Here is an 18,395-nt window from a genome sequence, read left to right as displayed (position 1 = left end):
GAAGCATTCAACCTTCCAGTGAGGAGATCCAGGGCTGAGGGAGCTACAAAGTCATTCCAAGCATCCCAAGCGCAGACGACGATTCCACTGGAAAGTAAACCATCTAAATTTACACTTTGCTGCGCAGTCGGAAAGGTATACAAGTGTGCCACAACATCAGCACATCTCTGCATAGCTGGGAAAACCTCTTTTTTTTAACTGTACTTCTAAGTATATGTAGCAGTAGCACTCTAAACAATGCCAGGAATTCTCAACATTTCATTAACCAACTCATTCATTAAAATCTGTCGAGTCTGGCTCTGCTTTTACTTTGCAGGGAGAAAGGAAAACCTAGCCTATAAAACTGTAGATGGGGCATGCCACATACCGAAGGGCATCACCTGGCAATGAGAGAGGCCATGGGTGTAGGGCCACCGTGTTTCGGCGTCATGTTACCGCGCCGGAGCACAAGGTGTTACAGATACAGACACGGTGGGCCTGTAATTTTCCCGGCTGTCAGACTACACGGCGGTAAATTACTGTTCTCAGCCGGGATTACGGTATACAGCTCATCCACAGATCGGCTAAACATGCAGCCCCGTGTCAGGCTTCCTAAATGTGAATATGGGCATAAACCAGCAGAGGTGGGCGGAGTCAGACAAAATATTTACTCCGGCAAGGGTGATGTTACTTTAACCTCTTACCTCCACCTTAACCGAGTATATTTTCTCCAGTTCGGCTTTACCCAAATCTAAAAAAGCTTCAAGACTGGTTTACAGCCTACATATAATCCAGTGTAACGCCTCAAGTGAAAGCTAAGACCTCTCCTTGCATTGTCACTTTCTCGTTGTATTTTTCGTGTGATTTTTGTTGCTTGTATTGCTGCGTTTTTGTCGCTCTTTTGCTTTTTTTTTGCTGTCAAACTGGAGAAAATGTGCTCGCTTAAGTATGTAAGTAAGTAAGGTACCGTGCGATAAAACCGTTCCAACAACTCTGGGTATACTTGTGTCTTCCGATCATCGACCCAAAGCATGAACAATATGTTAAAGGCCTGCTAAGAACAGAGCACTCGTCACCTGGAGGCTTAAACACGGCTCGATCAATAGTGAAAATTCCCCGGATGATTGAGCGCACAGGGCTTTCATTATGGTCTTGTGGTGGTAGCTATTTGTTGGATGAGCTCTCTAGAGATGTGCAATTTTGTCTGCTGTAGAAACAACTGCAGGCTAGGAGATAACAGATTTCGTCTTAGTGAGAGCATAAAAATCCATTAAGCTTCTACTGTGTCAAGAGAAAATTTGAAAAGACAAGACAAGCGTTCTGGAAAAAAAAAAAAATCAGAGCCGGGTTGATGTGGGCAACATAGAGAACAATGATTACCTAATTGGCTCATTTCTGTGCTTGTAACTGCAGGAATAAAAGGGAAAAGCAGCGTTCGATCCGAAGTATTCGAACCGTTAGCAAGCCGGGAAACTTTAGCCTACAAAAGTCGCAAATAATGGACGATCCAGATGTTTTCAGCTGTTGTCAACCCATCGACCACACTTAGGTGAGGTCAAAGCCTAGTTAGAAATCATTAATGAATGTACACTCCTTTGTAGACGCCCACAAAGATCATCTTATTATATAGGTTAATGATGGAGAAGCCACAGAAATTGCATGAATGCCACGAAATGAACATGTCCTTGCCATACCTTTATAGGGACTGGCTTCATCATTCCTTTTAATGTGGATAGAACGGTCAATGTAAACAGGTCCAGTGACCCGTGGGCTAACAGAGAGTACGCATTTGTAGGAACAGGCTCTGATACCTAAAGGCATTTCTATGATTTTTATGTTAATGTTATGCGTCACATTGATGACCCAAGCAATGCACTCATGCACCAAAATTGAACAAAGGGAGTATGACCTATTCAAGCTATTGGGCATAACGGCATGTTGCTGCCGTGCATGTAAACCTCACTGACAGACAATACCTCAGCCCATGACCACAACAGGCTGCAAATACCTCTTTTCAAAGTAAAAAAACAGCCTCCTTTTATATTCTGTTTATGTAGCTCAGTTTTATTTCACTGTTTACGTCCAAATCCAGCCGTGGTGCTCTCAAACCTCCGCATGCAGTCGCTTAATTGAAGCCACAGAATGTCATTTTGCGGAGAACATCCCCTGTCGCTCCTCCACACTGCTGAAGGACTAGACCATCTTTCCAGCTTTACTGACGTGTTTGGGTTGTCAGAGGGCCAGGCGAGCTAGCGGTTACTGCTCTGAGGTCTAGCGCCGGCCCGAAAAGAAAGCATACAAACACATGTTCAAAGTTTGGGTGACCTTTCACAGCGGGCTGGCTGGCTCGCTCGGATCCACCGGCAAGCTCCCAGGACAAAGGGCTGCTTACAGAGGTCCACACTGGCTCTGCTCTTTTTTGGGTTTGTCATGGCCGGCGGTAAATCAGGCCCCTCTCGCGGTAGGTGGGCATAAAAAGATCTATTCATAGCTAAAGTGGAGGTGGGAGATGGGGTGGGGAGACTCACTCAGCAATGGGAAATAGGAAACAGGCACACAGACATTGAGATGGGTGGGGAATGTAGACGTTTCGGTGGCTAAATGGACTGCTGAAAATCTGAGGTGGCTGATTTCACAGGGGACATAATCCAGTAGCAAGTTCATTCCTGTTTCGAATCCTAAAGACGGTTAAATGGAGAAGAGAAACTGGAAGGGAAAAAAGGGACGCGCTACACCAAATGACGCCAATCCAAGATGGCTGCAATTGAGTGATTTTATTGGCAGTATTTCAAAGTGAGAAGTCCATGTGAAACAAGAAAATAATTGCGACAAAACTGGGCCTATTTGAAAGATGTCGATGCCCTGTCAGTCAAACACGGGCAGTTTGTACTTTAAAAGTTCGGAATCATCTTTCCTTTTCAAAAAGTTAGAGAGATAAAACACAACAAAATACTAACTTTCAGGATTGGTGAGTTAAGTGCAGCTCGCAGATACATTTTTTGATGGCCCTCACACATCGCGAGAGATGGTACTTTTTACGTCAAGTTTCATAACTGTCCATAATTGTACCTCAAGCCTAAACACTCAGATTCCCACCACATTGGCCCGCCACACTTCAATATGCGGTCCTCAGTGAAAACCCCCCCCAAAACACATGATGGATCACAAAGAATTCCCTGCATTCCTACATGTTTAGTCTTTCAATCACAGCCCTAAACCGATCGCAGATTTTCATGAGTCAACCGTCCTCCACTCAGACCCACCTCGACGCTCCGCCACTTCCTCAAGACGTTGCTTTTATTACGACTAAATGCCGCGGAATTTACAGCGTCGTTTCTGGAGTCCTCGCCGCATGCTCTCAGACCCTCGAAATCCTCGAGGTAACATGTGTCATCTAAGGAAAGGAAATGACTAAACCCCCAGTGCGCCACCTCATTGCAGGACTCCAAAGTCGTCCAAGCATCCTTGCATTCCTAACGCTAAGCCAAGAATACCGCCACCGTAATTGCACTGCTGATTCACATTATATTACTTTTTATGGGTGCTTTTGCGTGGCTTGCTTTTTGGCTGGTAAGCCCCCCCCTCCCCTCTTCTCACCCCAACCCGCTACTTCCCGGGGCCTGCCAAATTTGAGATAAAACTGCCAAGGAATGCGAAAAGATGACTGCCTCCTTGATATTTCTTTTTGCTGTAACACAGAGCAGGAATGTGAGGGTTTATGGGAACTATTATCTCTCAAGGCCCCACTTTCACAATGTTAATGTAATATTACAACTACGGCTACACCTGCAGACACAATCTGGTCTCCTGTAGCTCACTCCTCTTGGATAAATGCGCCAATGAACTAAATCAAGTTATTGCACGTTGTTTTGTTGACACTCTCAATTCCTAAACAATACATTTAACTATGGAATACATTTCGGATGATGCATGAAAACTCATCAAGGCGAGTCTACTCTGCATGTTTTCGTTTGATAGAGGGGAAATGGCGCATCTGGAGGAACCCCACTAAGACACATGGAGGGAAAAAACACAAACTAAAAACAATCTGGAAATTAAACCCTTCTTGCAAAGAGCCACAAATTCAAAATGCAATTGATTTCCCACCTAACAACAACTGATTGCGAATTGAGCGATTGCACAGCAACGCAATCCCAGCAGGCATTTCAAAGTTGACAAGAAGAATCTGGGAAGCATTTGGGAATCTCAGCATTCCTATATTTGTCATGTGTGCATGGATAGACAAAAGATAAGAGTATGTTGCTTGGAGCTGCAGCAGGGGAAATAATCAAGGATAAAGACAAAAGTACAGGCCACCATTTTTAGCTAATGGCAGTCTGGCAAGTCAATGGCGGTCCCATGATGGTTGATGGACTTATGGTGGACACTTATTCACTTATTTCTCTACTAAATTCAGATGAAACGAGAAGTAAACAGGATTACGCAAAACTGTGCGAAATGAGGAAACAACGTCAAAAACGAAATGAAACGATCACAAAGTCGATTTTGCATGATACATTTCCATTAAAATAACCTTTTATACACACTCAAAGACATACAGGACATGAGGAAGACGGGTAATGTCTCATACCAGAGTCTTGACGGTCTAAGAAGAAGAAGAAGAAGAAGATCTTTATTTATGTTTATATTTATTTATGTTATTTATGTTTCTAATGAAACAAAACCCAATGTACAAAGATGAAATCTGCAGAAAACATTATGGTATTCTTGAGTTTACTTGGTTTATCTATTGAAAGCTGATGGAGCTCAAAGCAAACAGGGGGGGGGGGGGGGGAACATTGAGAACAATAATAGTTGGCACTGTAACATGCTTTGATACTGATAATCTCATGTAGCGCTCATGGGTCTGTACCAAGACCTACTTCAAAAGCAGAGCCCTTGACAAGCTTCATTAACATAATATCAGACAGATGTTTGCCATTACAGCTCAGTGACGCCTCCCCCTCACATGAAAGACGGCCGAAGCATAGATCAAATGATTTAATTCAAATTCAGAAGCTTATCTAAAATATTGATGGAGGGAAAAAAAGTCAATAAGGTATATGAGATATCTCTAAAGTTGCACTTACAAGAAGAAACCCCTCATCTGTGACTCTGCTTACCCCTTGCCGACCAGCTTGCCCCGGGCCATGTTAAATTGGCACAGATTGTAGCTAACCTCAAAATCGCTGCCAAAGTGTTTCCACTCCGGTTGTCTCATCACAACTTTACAGCGCACGTATAGGGGGAAAAAAAACAAAGAAACGAGTTCACATGGGATGTAAAGTTGCTCTATGAACAGGAGTATGGGTCAATATTAAGCGTAGTTCTGAGATATTTAGGTTTACTGTTTTGAACACTCAGAACAATGTGGAAATAGGTAAAATGACTACCGTACAAAATCTACAAAACTTTGATATAGTGTACTGAATGGGTCCAGGAACAAGAATATGTGAATGAATCAATTTGAACAAGAAAAGCCTGAAGTCTAAGGGGATGCAATGGGGCAATGCTGGTGGTATAAGCACGTTTCCCATCTTGCAGGGTCACCTTTCAGGGTCACTGTCACAGAGAGGCGAGAAAACTAGCCTGTGCACTATAATTAAGTGCACAGTATTTGTCCCACCATTATCTGAGTTTACGATGTACAGTATAAAACTATTTTTGTTCCACAGCTAGAAGAAGGTAATCAGGTAATTTAATCCCCAGCAAGAGGAACGGGAACTCTCTCTCATGGCCCTTGTATATGAGATTTATACCTACCATTTCTTAAAGGTGCATTATGCAACTTTTTATGTGAAAACAAAGTTGATATTTGTGCGTATTTGACCTTGTAGTGACCTTGCGTCTGTTTGAGTGGTCAGCATGGCGCCTTTGCTTTCTGTCATGGTGGTCTCGAGGACGCTCCAGGATCACTTGTTTTGTAGGTTTCCTGGTGAGAGGAAACCAACCAAACAGTTGATCCTGGAGCGTCCTCGAGACCACTGTGACGGAAAGTAAAGGCCATGCTGACCACTCATACAGCCGCTGGGTCTCTACATGGTCAAATACGCACAAATATCAACTTTTTTTTCCATATGAAAAAGTTGCATAATGCTCCTTTAAATGAGGAAGTAAAATAATGAATATCGCAAGTTTCTTTTCAGGCAAAACATTGTAAAATCAAACCTTTTAAATGCACTCTAAATTACAAAACATGTAACATCAATGCTAGGACCTTTAACATTGCGAGTATTGCATGGTCTCAATGAGGAAGAGCCAACTTAATCATAGAATTATGTGAGTCAGTCTGCGATAATGCTCCCCCCAAAAAATCTCCCCCTCCACGCACACAGAACGGCCTTTGTTTGGAGGGCCTTAGCCAAAACGGATGCGACTCAGAGTTTCGGCAGCACAAGTCCGAATGCCTCCTTCTTCCTGCTTGGTCTCGGAGGTGTTGACAACTTCCCAAAGCGCATTCCATGGCAAGAGACACATAAGAAATAGGTTTTGAGAGAGAGGAGAGGAATCCGCTCCAGAGGAATGAGCGCACAGATGCATAAAAATCTCCACAGATGCATTTGAATAAACAGGCTTTGTATGAATTTGATCACAGTGTACAGAGAAATTAAATCAATAAGATTGTCTCACGTTGAGAAACAATGTTACAGTCATGGTTACATTTTGGGAATAGTACAATGCTGTTTAGTTCTTTAACGTATCACATACTGCGTGAATAGCCATGTTTGTCTTGAATGCTCCATAAATGCTTGTAGACAGACGCTATACAAATATTAAAAGGCCTGAAAGAAATTCAAATGTTTTAACTTTTCTACACTCTGAACTTGTTTGTTAGTTAATCTATGTTGAATTATCCAACTCCTATACATTTATATTTTACTTGTTACAACTTATATCAGTTATTCTTTCACAGCATTTCATAAACTAAAAGACACACACTTGGCCACTCCTGCAGTGGGTGATTTTCTTTTATGAGGCTACATTAGGTTTTTTTCTGTTTTAGTTTCTGAGCCTTGAGTAGTTGCCGCTAGCATTTGGCACGCTCCCGCTAGCTTTAGCATCCTGTTGCTAGCCGCGGCATATTGCATGGCGATAAAAATACGTTTGCAGAGGTAACGACTAAAATGACATACAGCATGCCCACATTCACTTAGAATTGGTTGTTGAAAGTCATGTCTTTAAAGCAGTACTAAGCAACTCATGCCCCTAGAGGCCATAAGCACTGCAGGTGTCGTAGCATGTTGCGTTGTTTTACTCATTAATTGTCCGTGAGAGTAAATACTACGCTGACAGAAAAGACAAAGGGAGAGAGGGATATTGTACATCCTATTACACAATGGAGAATTTTTTCTTCACACAAACTTGGCTGTTCATACTGTTTACGTGGCGCTAGCGCACAGTTAGCTTTGCCCGTTAGCCTGTTAGCTTCTTCTTTGTGAATCTATTTATGTGTATTGATGGCTCCCGGTGGCAGGGAGCGAAGTTGCAATTGCAGTTTTCTGGTCAGAGACACCAAGGGGAGATGAAAGACCCCCTGATCATCCCATTAACACTTGTATTACCCCCAGAGGGACTACGAAAAGGATTTCTTAAGGTAAACAAGTTACTTAGTACTGCTTTATAGCAGTGAGAGCCAATACTGATATCGCTACAGTAACGGATATTTTTTGCCGATACCCAATATCATATTTTTTTTCCACTACCGGCTCCGATATTTCCTTGACACTGTGGTTGACCATCTTTAAATATCCAGCTTGAACCATAACAATGCAGTCAATATGTAAAGACATGGAAAATTACCACAATAATAACGCCTGTCTACATCCTCCCAAATAAACGTCAGTATTGACCGGCTGAAAAGTTGCCTATACTTTTATGGATGGCACCAAAACGCCAGGTAAAAGCCACGACAAAGCCCAAGCACAAATTGCCATATTGATTTTCTTTTCCCTTTCTCCTCACCTTGTCTTTTTAAGTACATCTTAAAAGCACAAAACAAAACGTCAGTTCCAACTACCTTTTCCTTTCAAAACGGCCTTGCGGGCACCAGCCTGTCCCTTACACTTTACCGACACTATTCTGACAGAGCCGCAAAGTTCCCATCAGCGCACACCAAGAGTACATTGGGAAAGCCTCCAGCCCAGACAAAATAGACTTGGCTCGGCCTCGCACCCCAGTCCACTGGCATGCGCGGTTTGTAAACAATATGGCGGGTATTTTTAGTGACACTTGCCCTTGAATTGTTTCTCAGAAGCTCTATTTGCAGTCTTAATAGGAGAGTGATCAACTTACTATGCTAAAAGGCTAATGGATTGAGGTAGTACGTGAGACAGGGTTTTCTGTGAAAGGGGGGGAACGGCAGTCTTGCAGAAGAATTTCCAGCTTTGAAACTAAAGTGGACGAGCGGAGCCAGACAAAACAGGACGCCGCTAAAAGCATCACCCGGAGGAGGAGAGTGGAGGGTTATTGTGGGCCTAAAGGAGTCGTGATGCAAAAACTCAAAGGGATCGGACAAAGCGTTTCAATAGAGCAGCAAATAGGTTATTGCAAACTTAGCTAACCAAGTAGATTTCAATACAATTTTAGAAGCTCAGATGTGCAGCCCACACTTATATAATATGCTAAAGAGTTTTGAGCTCATAATGAATAACTTTAATGCCAAGAGACTTCATAATGAGGCTGAGTAAATTAAAGGTACAGTGTGTTTTGTGTTTTTGCATGTCACACTGCTTTGTCCCCAAATATTTAGTAAACACGTTCAAGTCACACATTTACTTTACCGATAAAACTGCTTCCCTGATATCCTGCAGTTGTCAGACTGTCGTCGTGTCCTTGTGAGGCAAGGTGTGTGAGTGAGTGGTTGGTGGAGGTCGGAGGTGGCTGATGCTGCAGACAGGCCGCATCGCCTCCATCAGTCTACCCCAGGGCAGCAAGTGTGGAGTGAATGAATAATGCAATGTAAAGCGTCTTGTGAGTGTCAACAAAACCATAAAATCTAAAACCAATGCAGGTGCGGGTGGCTTCCCCCACAGCGTTCAGCGTGGGATAACTCAGGCTCGTTCATGCTAGCAATTTGTTTTTGGTGTCAGCTCCATATTTTGAATAGGGTGAAAATGAAAATAGCGAAAGGAAAAAAATAGGATGATGTTGTGAGCGTTAAAGGAACAGAGCACCGTATTTTCCATACTGTGATATGTTCTTACCTGAGCTTAGACGAGTTGATGCGTACCTGTTTGGTCTTTGTGCGTGCGCTCAGACACGCAAATAGACCAAAGATGTTGTTTAGCCTTTCCTCCTCTCCTCTATGGGGCCAAACGGGAGTGAAATTAGAAACGGCCAAGCTCTTCCACGGTTTCCCTATTTAAATACGGTTACTTGAGTAGTTACACAACATAAGGAGTAATAACATCTTAGGAGCACTTCGACATCCGCGAAGTCTAGGGAAGATACTACTGCGCGGATGTCGAATGCTCCTAAGATGTTTCCCATAAAGGAGAGGAGGAGAGACTAAATGTTAACAACATCTTTGGTCTTTTTGCGTGACTGAGCACATGCACAAAGACCAGACAGGTACACATCAACTCGTCTAAGCTCAGGTATGAACATATCTCAGTATGCGAAAACGATGGCCTGTTCCTTTAAGACAAACAGGATGTCAGAATGACAAGTCTGTGTTCATTAATGACTTAAACTGCATATTGCGTAACATTTTGGATTATACTGTCGCTAGCAATAAAAAAAAAACATGCTCCTAATGACCAGCCACATGTAGAAATCCTTATTTTGCAATGGGTAATCAACGAATGTATTTAGACCTCACCCAACAGCTCATGGAGACGTCCCCGCTCCCAGTAAAGTTACAGTCAGGTCTCAGGAGGAACTTGTGTCTGTTTGTTCATTTTTAAAGCATTTAAAGCAACAATAAAAATATCTGTACTAAAAAAGAATGCTTGTATTTCTTTTCTAATTATAGAGTGAAATGTTATGCAGCGTGCCTTTTTAAAGAGAAGCTAAAATGTTTCAATGGAACGTCTACTAGAGCAAGGAATTTCCGGAGCCTGCCCCTGCCTTAAGGGTATTTCAAGTGACCACTTTAGCTAGCAGGTCTGTTAGCCTCAGTCTTTTTTTCCAATACAACTGTGCCATAAGCCAAGCTCTGAAATTGTAACCTTGCCAGAATCATTTCTAACAACAATAGCCACAATTGAGCTTTTCATTCCCGAGACAATGAATAGAATCCTTTATCATGACAATTTTGACACTTCATGTTGCCGATTTTAAATTACTCTCCCAATGTCTTTCCTACTCTCCACATGTCAGATTATGACAAGAGCAAGAGATCGTCTATACAGAGATAGTTCTTTGTTGTGTGAGGACTCCTTGTCAATGGCCAAAACAATGAAATGTCCTTGATCCAACAATTGGTTACAGTTCTGGTGTGTTGGAAACGAAGAGTGCTCCAATTCAAACAGCACTGAAACTTTAATTTGCCACCCTTCCGTAAACAAAAACACAGAAAAAACATCTATCGAGAGACTCCTCACGCTCCATCTCAGACACAATTTAGATAAACAGAAACAACTGAACCGCAAATCGCAATGAGAGTTGATCATTAAAGCAACTTTAAAGAAGAAATAAAGTGAGCCGTTTATCAGAATGTTTGGAGATCAGGATTCCTTTCAAACTTTATCAAACAAAAGAACCAGACAGTTTATCCGGCGAGAGGTGCGCAAGGCAAACAGGCAATCACAGCTGTGCTCCCCCCGAAAATAACCTGCATGAAAGCCGCTCTCAAATGAAACCCAAATTTGCATTACAGAGATACGCATTCTCTTGGGGCTAAGCTGTCACCTTTATGCACAACCTAAATGCAATCTGACAACTCAAATACCTACATCCGCAGAAAAAAAACCAAGGAATTTGAAGAAACCACTTTATGCGTAACTATCTTTCCTGAGCTTTATGTTATGCCGTTGGATTCCCTCATCAAAAATCATATCTCCAACTTCAATGCTTACTTCCCCGCTGAGGTCAAGAGGCAGCGCTCTTGTGTTTTGTCTTTGGGACAGCTTTTCCTGGCCCTTTCAGAACTCAAATTGGCTCCTGTACAGCCTTACCAACAGATGCGAGCGATTGTTCTCAGCATTTTGTTGATGATAATGATTCCACTTGTCAAACTGGTTAAGGTGAGGTTTAGAAATAGGGTTGTGGTTCAAGTTGTTACACGCGGCAGTCGTCTTCGTGCTTGCTTCCAAGACGTGCTCCTCCTTCCACGCCAAACAATTACAATATCTAAATGAGCGACTGGACCGCCAATCGTGGCTGAGCGCAGACTTGCTGTGTCCGTATAGCCGATAATACATGTGGGCTCAGAGTTCTAGGGGGGAAACGTGAAGGAGATCTAAGCGTAATCCTGCACCTACACGCGGGACCTTTTGATGTTGCACAGGAGCGAGTGGGCATCCGTGTCTGGGCGATTATGGAACGGGCAGCTTGGATCACAGTTGGTTTGTGGAATTAGACGCGCGACAACCCGCAGCACGCTCTGCACCATTGGAAGCTGTCCGGGAGAAGGGCTGGCAGCGCTGGGCAACTGTCAGACAACATAACGTCCACGCTGCATAAGGCCAACCTGACAAGCGCGCAGCTCTGAAGGGGTTGACTTCGGGACAACGAGGTAAATAGGTAGACAATCATGTCAGGGCGATAGATGTGCTTAAGGGTTGTGTATCATGTCATCACTGTTGACAGTAGTGACATTTCTTTTTAGGATGAGGAACAAATTAGGGGTGGGGAATATAGCAAAAGAATATTGAAAAAAATATTCATATCCTGATCTCAGAGACAAGACAACAGGACTGATTTCAGCACTATTTTGTCCAGAAGGAAGTTGTATTGCTTTTAGTCAAAACTAAAGCTGTCTGTTTCTTCAACACTTTACTGTGCTTGGTTAAAGACAGGGTATAATGCTTTTTGCAGGTATTTGGTAATAAACCCAAACACGTCTTTATCACTTTCTTACACTGTTGGTTAGAAAATGCCAAATTGATCTGAAACAGCTAAAACAAAATATCCAGTCATTTAATTTCCAGATAATTCATGCGATCGCCATATAAGCCCCTCCCACCCGTCACTCCTCTGGCTCCCCTTCGCTGTGCAGCTGTTTCAAAAAAGAGCAAAAAAGAAAAGAATGTTTGTGTGGCTCTGTGGCTGTAGTGAAGCAATAGCGAGCGGGTTGCACTTTGTGATGAGAGGATTAAGCTTAGCAAGAGATCGAGGGGTGAGGAAAAAATTTCTTGGATGCGTAGGGTAACCCTAGGAGGAGTTTTTTTGGGAGCTGGCGCCGTGATGATAAGAATAACCCTGGAGGAGATCCAAAGATAACCCAAAGATGCGCTAGCGGCTTGAAACACTGCCCCAGATATGATTCTCATGAGTAGGGCTGCAACTAACGATTATTTTGTAATCGATTAATTTATCGATTATTTTTACGATTAATCGCTTGGCTGTGAATGGTATAGGAAAATGTTATTTTTTCTTTTTTTTTTAAATCACATTATAGCTTAAGTGGCGCTGTTTGAGGATGTGTTGATGGAGTAAACTAAAGGGACATGTTTTTTGAAGGCTCTATTAATTAAATTCACAATGACAACACTACAGACCCTAAATATAAAATCAAAGAAGGTTTTCATCAAAAATACTACATTTTTATGTCATTTTTGCTCCATTTTAGTCTGTGTGAACCAGAAAACGATTAATCGATTACTAAAATAGTTGTCGACTATTTCAATAATCGATTAGTCGTCGATTAATCGATTAGTCGTTTCAGCCCTACTCATGAGAAAACAATTGAACTCTCAAAGAGGACCACAATATGATCAACCTCAAGTGAGCCTTCTGCACTGAAGGAGAACACTGTTGCCACTGTACTGTGACTACTACGCTGCATTTCTAAATTAAAGGGAATGTTTGTAGGATGCACTGGATGAATGTACTGCAACTACAGCGTCGAGTCTGTAGCGAAATAAATGTTAATTTTCACAGAAACTTGACAAAAACATAATCCTTACAAATGCTCATTAGCACATCCAAAAACGAACACTCCTATGATTCAATAAAACGATTGAGAGGAGGAACCCAGCTGGCCGAGCCTTGAACCTGACTGTGCATCTGCCACGGATATGATTACATAATGGTTTACAAGGCATTCCAAGGTCAAGAGCGGCTCCCACATCAGCGCTCTCCAAAAAGAAAAAAAGAAAAAAGTACAACGAGCACCTACGAATTGTCCACCCCCACGATCGGGCTCTTTCGATTCATGTGGTGCCAGCTCAACGGTGCGCAGTGGGCACTGGCCTGGCAGCAAGGTATGGCTGTGTCATGGGACCATCCAGTGTGCGGAGAGCGGGGTGGGAGCAGTGACCCTAATCCTTATGGGCATGTCGTGATGTTGGACAGCCGTTCCAATTAGTGCAAGCTGAATATGCCGCACTAGACGAGCCAGGGAGCAGCGCACGTGAAATAGATCATATTAGGACGGGGAAATAGCCGCGGTTAGGCAGACACACGCCGAGAGTAGAGCTGACAAGTGCAAAGACTGCCTCGTATCGTTGTGTCAGCTCGAATCACATCACTACAGTGCTGGAAACAAACCATTTTTCATTCTTTTCTTGTAAACTCTTGACTTTTGAATAGCATTTTAACAGACACACAGTCTCCTTTATTAAAGGCACAACACGGATTAATTGCTTCAGGATCTCACTTTACTGCATACATACTAAACATATTTTACTTTAGTTTTAGTCTTAGCCTTTCGACGAAAATGTTATCTAGTTTTTGTTGAGATTTAGTCATTATTAGTCAGATTTAGTAATTATTTACAATTTGAGTCTAGTTTAAAGGAACAGGCCACCGTTTTTACATACTGAGATATGTTCTTACCTGAGCTTAGACGAGTTGATATGTACCTGTCTGGTCTTTGTGCGTGCGCTCCGTTACGCAAAACGACCAAAGATGTTGTTAGCATTTGGCCTCTCCCATTGTATTCCTATATCTCCAAACGGGGATGAAGTTGGAAGCGACCAAACTCTTCCACGGGCACCCACAAAGACCAGACAGGTACGCATCAACTCGTCTAAGTTCAAGTAAGAACATATCACAGTATGGAAAAAACGGTGGCCTGTTCCTTAAAGGAATAGGCCACCGTTTTTATATACTAAGATATGTTCTTACCTCACTTTAGTCGAGTTAATATATCCCCGTCTGGTCATTGTCCGCGCGCTCTGTCACGCAAACGGAGCACATACGCAGCCTCTCCCATATGTGACATAGCTCCGAAAAAGCTCACGATAGAAGCTACCAAGCTCTTCCACGTGTTCCCTATTTAAATAAAGTTACGTGAAGTGTTTTCATGCGAAGTATATTTACACAGAAATGTAACGTGTCGATTTTATAAGCAAATAAAAAGGGGGACGATATTGTGAGGCGTAATGATACGAGGAGTAAAACGTCCGCGCAGTAACTCCTAAAGGTTATTGACGGAAGTGAGCGGGGGAAGTCTTTAGGAGTTACTACGCGGACGCTGTGCTCCTCGTATCATTACGCCTCACAATATAGTCCCCCTTTTTATTTGCTTATAAAATCGACACGTTACATTTCTGTGTAAATATACTTCGCATGAAAACACTTCACGCAACTTTATTTAAATAGGGAACACGTGGAAGAGCTTGGTAGCTTCTATCGTGAGCTTTTTCGGAGCTATGTCACATATGGGAGAGGCTGCGTATGTGCTCCGTTTGCGTGACAGAGCGCGCGGACAATGACCAGACGGGGATATATTAACTCGACTAAAGTGAGGTAAGAACATATCTTAGTATATAAAAACGGTGGCCTATTCCTTTAAAGTCGACTAAAATTGCATGTAAATTTAGTCAACTTTACATTTATAACATTTATTAAAATCATATTTAATCAATCCCAATTATCCCATTAACACTTGTATTACCCCCAGAGGTACTATGAAAAGGATTTATTAAGGTAAACAAGTAACTAAGTTCTTCTTTAAATTATACGAGGCTCTTTCAAACATCCAGTGGAAGTTTAGATGATTTTAGTCTCTTCCTTTCATTATTATGTAGTCACATTTCAGTCTGCAAAAATATCTGGACATTTCCGTCATAGTTTTAGTCTCATAAAGAAACTTAAAAATGTTTTTAATCCAATTGTTAGTTGGCAAAAATTTTACTTTGACTAAAATTATGACTCAATATTTTAGTCGACTAAATTAACACTGCGTTGCACCTGGAACGAAGAAAAAACAGAAATAGCCAGTGTACTATTAACTTAATAAAAACAGCAGCTCGGTCAAGTAATATTATATTATACTATTGGTAAATACTACATCTACTCTATAGGATCGGAAAACTTTCATGTTCTAGCAAAATGTAAAATCCTTATTGGTTTACCATCACAGTCACTGAGTATTTGGTGCCGTTCTGACAACACAATCCCGTTCTCTTTTCAGCCACCCCAATAATCTTTCTCTCTACACCTGATTATGTCTTTATAGAAAGAGACGTTGCACATAGCCTGCAGGTAGCAAACAAGCCAATAAAAATATATTGAAGTAAAAAGCGTCACATATTTATTTACCTGTGAACAGTTTGGTGATGGCCTTGTTCTGCCTGCGGGCCGAGCAGATGAGCAGGAGCCACGGGGGCAGGTATTCGTGGTGCATGGCCAGCAGCTCTGCGATGGTCCTGGGAGAACCCGTGCTGGCCCTCTGCTCCCCTTCCCCCAGCTGGCAGCCCTCGTCTATGGAGTCCACCAGCAGAAAAAGGGCCTGCTGAGGGGGCTTCACGCTGAGCAGGGGCACCAGCACGCACCTGAGGGAGACGAGAGGGAAATCGCGTTATAGCATTATAGTGTATCGGACAGTAATACAAATAGTAATGATGATACAATAGCAGCATTGTACAGTCTCTGTAAACCAAGTAGCTTGATGATTCATAGCTTGATGATTTATTTACTGTCAACAAAATGAAATAAAAATAGAGCCACTTTAAAGTGTTTGTTAGTTGTGGTCATTCCTAATTTTTAAAAAGCATTGCATACATCCAGATTCTTTGCGGAGATAAGATTATGAGCATGTTTCAAACATCTCGGGGAGATATTTGACACAGTAATGTGTCCCTCCACTGGGCTAGTTGTTTGGAATCACAATTGCTAAAAAAAAAGATGTCCTATTATGATGCACACTGCACGTAGCCAGGCCCGCCTTATCCAACGGGCTAGCAGGGGCTGGAGCCCAGGGGCCTACTATTGTCAAGGGCCTATCAGAATTAAAGAAAAAAGGAAAAAGAAAGATGATTCGTCGATTTTCATGTCAATCACTTCACTTCACGCTCCTACGTGTGTACCTGGAGTAGGCCCGCCCTTCCTGGCCCAGAGGGCCTATCAGATATAACCGAATTCCATAATATTGTAATTTGTTTGTTTCACCTGTCAATCACATACTGCGGCGTCAACTGACCAATAGGCTAGAATTTGTCATCGCCTCGCATTGATACTATGAAAATTCTAACCAATCCAAGCGCATAGAAAGACGTAACTTATGTAGGCAACGTAACGCATCTATTCACTTTCACACTTCTTGATGGCGACTCGTAGCGAGAGACAGAAATGTCAGGGAAGAAAAAGTTTGAGAGCGGTGCACAGAAAAGAAAGACGCAAAAGGAGAAGGAGCGTCGTGATAAAGAGCTGATGAGCCATATGCCGAAGCTAACGGGCTTTTTAAAATCAACACCCAGAGGTGGAACCAGCGCCGCGGACGCAGGCACCTCCACAAGCCTCGGCGAACTGGCACCCGCAGCCGCTGCAGCCAGCGCCCCTGACACGGGAGGCGCAGACCGCAGCTGACAGCCAGAGCGAAGAGGAGATTGTTGGCTCTCAATCCGGTGAGGAGGAGCTGCTAGAGGAGGTGCCTCTGCCTTCCCCGTATAGCCAACCCAGCCTTCAACCAGTAGCTATGCAGCTGCCATGTCACCGCTACGCCCAGACGAGTCGGGGGGGAGAGCGCGGACCAGTTAGGAGCAGAGAAGGAAAAAGGCGCCGCTGAAGCAGACACTCCTCCCGCAGCAGGAGGAGGAGTGGAAGAGGACTCGAACATTGTGGACCCTTTTAACTCAGACCCTGTTCGATGGCTGGGGAGCGCTCCTTTTCAAAGCTTTCATTGGTAAAATCTCGCCTGAGGTCAGGGATGCACCAAGAGAGACTTAGCCATCTTTCACTGATGTCACTTGAAAATGACATCGTTCGTGACTTGGACTTTACGGACATAATTAAAGACTTCTCAGCCAGAAAGTCAAGAAAAAGACCTTTTTAAGATGTATAGCTATGCTCATTTTTATTATTTCTGCCATATTTTTGAAGCATGTTTTCTGTTTGCAAGAGACAGTCTGTTTTAGTTGAGTTGTAGTTTGTTTTTTATTTGCATTAAAGATAGAGATTTTGATACACATTGCAAGATGTCATTTAACATTTATTTTTGACACATGTAGGAGTTGCAGGTTGGGTTTTTTATGGGATTTAGGGTTTGCGCTGAGGGGGGGCCTACAATTCTGTTCAAGCCCCGGGGCCTATGGGTACATTAAGGCGGGCCTGCACGTAGCGGTTTCCTTTACCAACACAATATGCTGCAAAGGGGCAAAATAATTTCCTATGAATTAAGCAGTTTGAAAATGAAAAAAAAAAAGATATATAAGACCTTTGGAAAATATGACCACTGTGCCAACATCCCTTCAGCTGTAGACAAAGTCTATTTTTTTTTATTTGCCATGGATAAGAACAGTTAAAAAAGGGCTAAAAACATGAGCTACCTAGCGAGGCAAGGCTACTTTATAGTGAAGATAATGATCAAGCGACGGTATGAACTTGGTTATAATGATTTAAACATGAAATGGAACCACACTCATGTTTTCACAAGTGAACATCATTTTTTAATATAGTTTAAAGGGACTATATGGAGTTTAAAAATGCTACAAGTCCAGACCTGTTCACCAAAATCCTGCACTGTCACTCAAAAAGGTGTTAATTTGGGTCCCAAGTGCAGAATAAAAAATGACCAACTTGCATCCAGTCCCTTTCAAGATGCACAATGTAACTGTCTTTTTATGTGAAAAAAATGTGTTGATATCCGTGTGTATTTTGCCTTTTAGTAACAGTGGCTTCATGGGTGCAGCATGGCACCTTTGCTTTCCCTAAAAGTGGCCTCTGTGATGCTCCAGAATCAGTTGTTTTTGGTTTCTGGCAAAATTATGTTACGAACACCTAAAAACATTTGATCCTGGAGCATCATGTAGTCCACTTTTTTCACTTAAAAAGTTGCATAGTGCACCTTTAATGCTCAAGATTGATTG

At 42.5% G+C, this 18,395-nt stretch overlaps 1 protein-coding gene across 1 annotated transcript in view; it reads right to left on the bottom strand.

Moving 5' to 3' along the window:
- Positions 1-18,395, bottom strand: part of ankrd50 (ankyrin repeat domain 50) — a 63,390-nt gene that overhangs the window by 15,887 nt on the left and 29,108 nt on the right. Inside the window, exon 3 of the mRNA XM_079556449.1 lies at positions 15,631-15,863. Within this exon, the coding sequence (XP_079412575.1) occupies positions 15,631-15,863 (233 nt within the window). The remainder of the gene's footprint in view (positions 1-15,630; positions 15,864-18,395) is intronic.

This window comes from Gobius niger (assembly GCF_951799975.1).
Source record: "Gobius niger genome assembly, chromosome: 5".
Taxonomy (NCBI): Eukaryota; Metazoa; Chordata; class Actinopteri; order Gobiiformes; family Gobiidae; genus Gobius; species Gobius niger.
The sequence above is the reverse complement of the archived record's forward strand: the minus strand, read 5'-3'. Positions and strand labels throughout refer to the sequence as shown.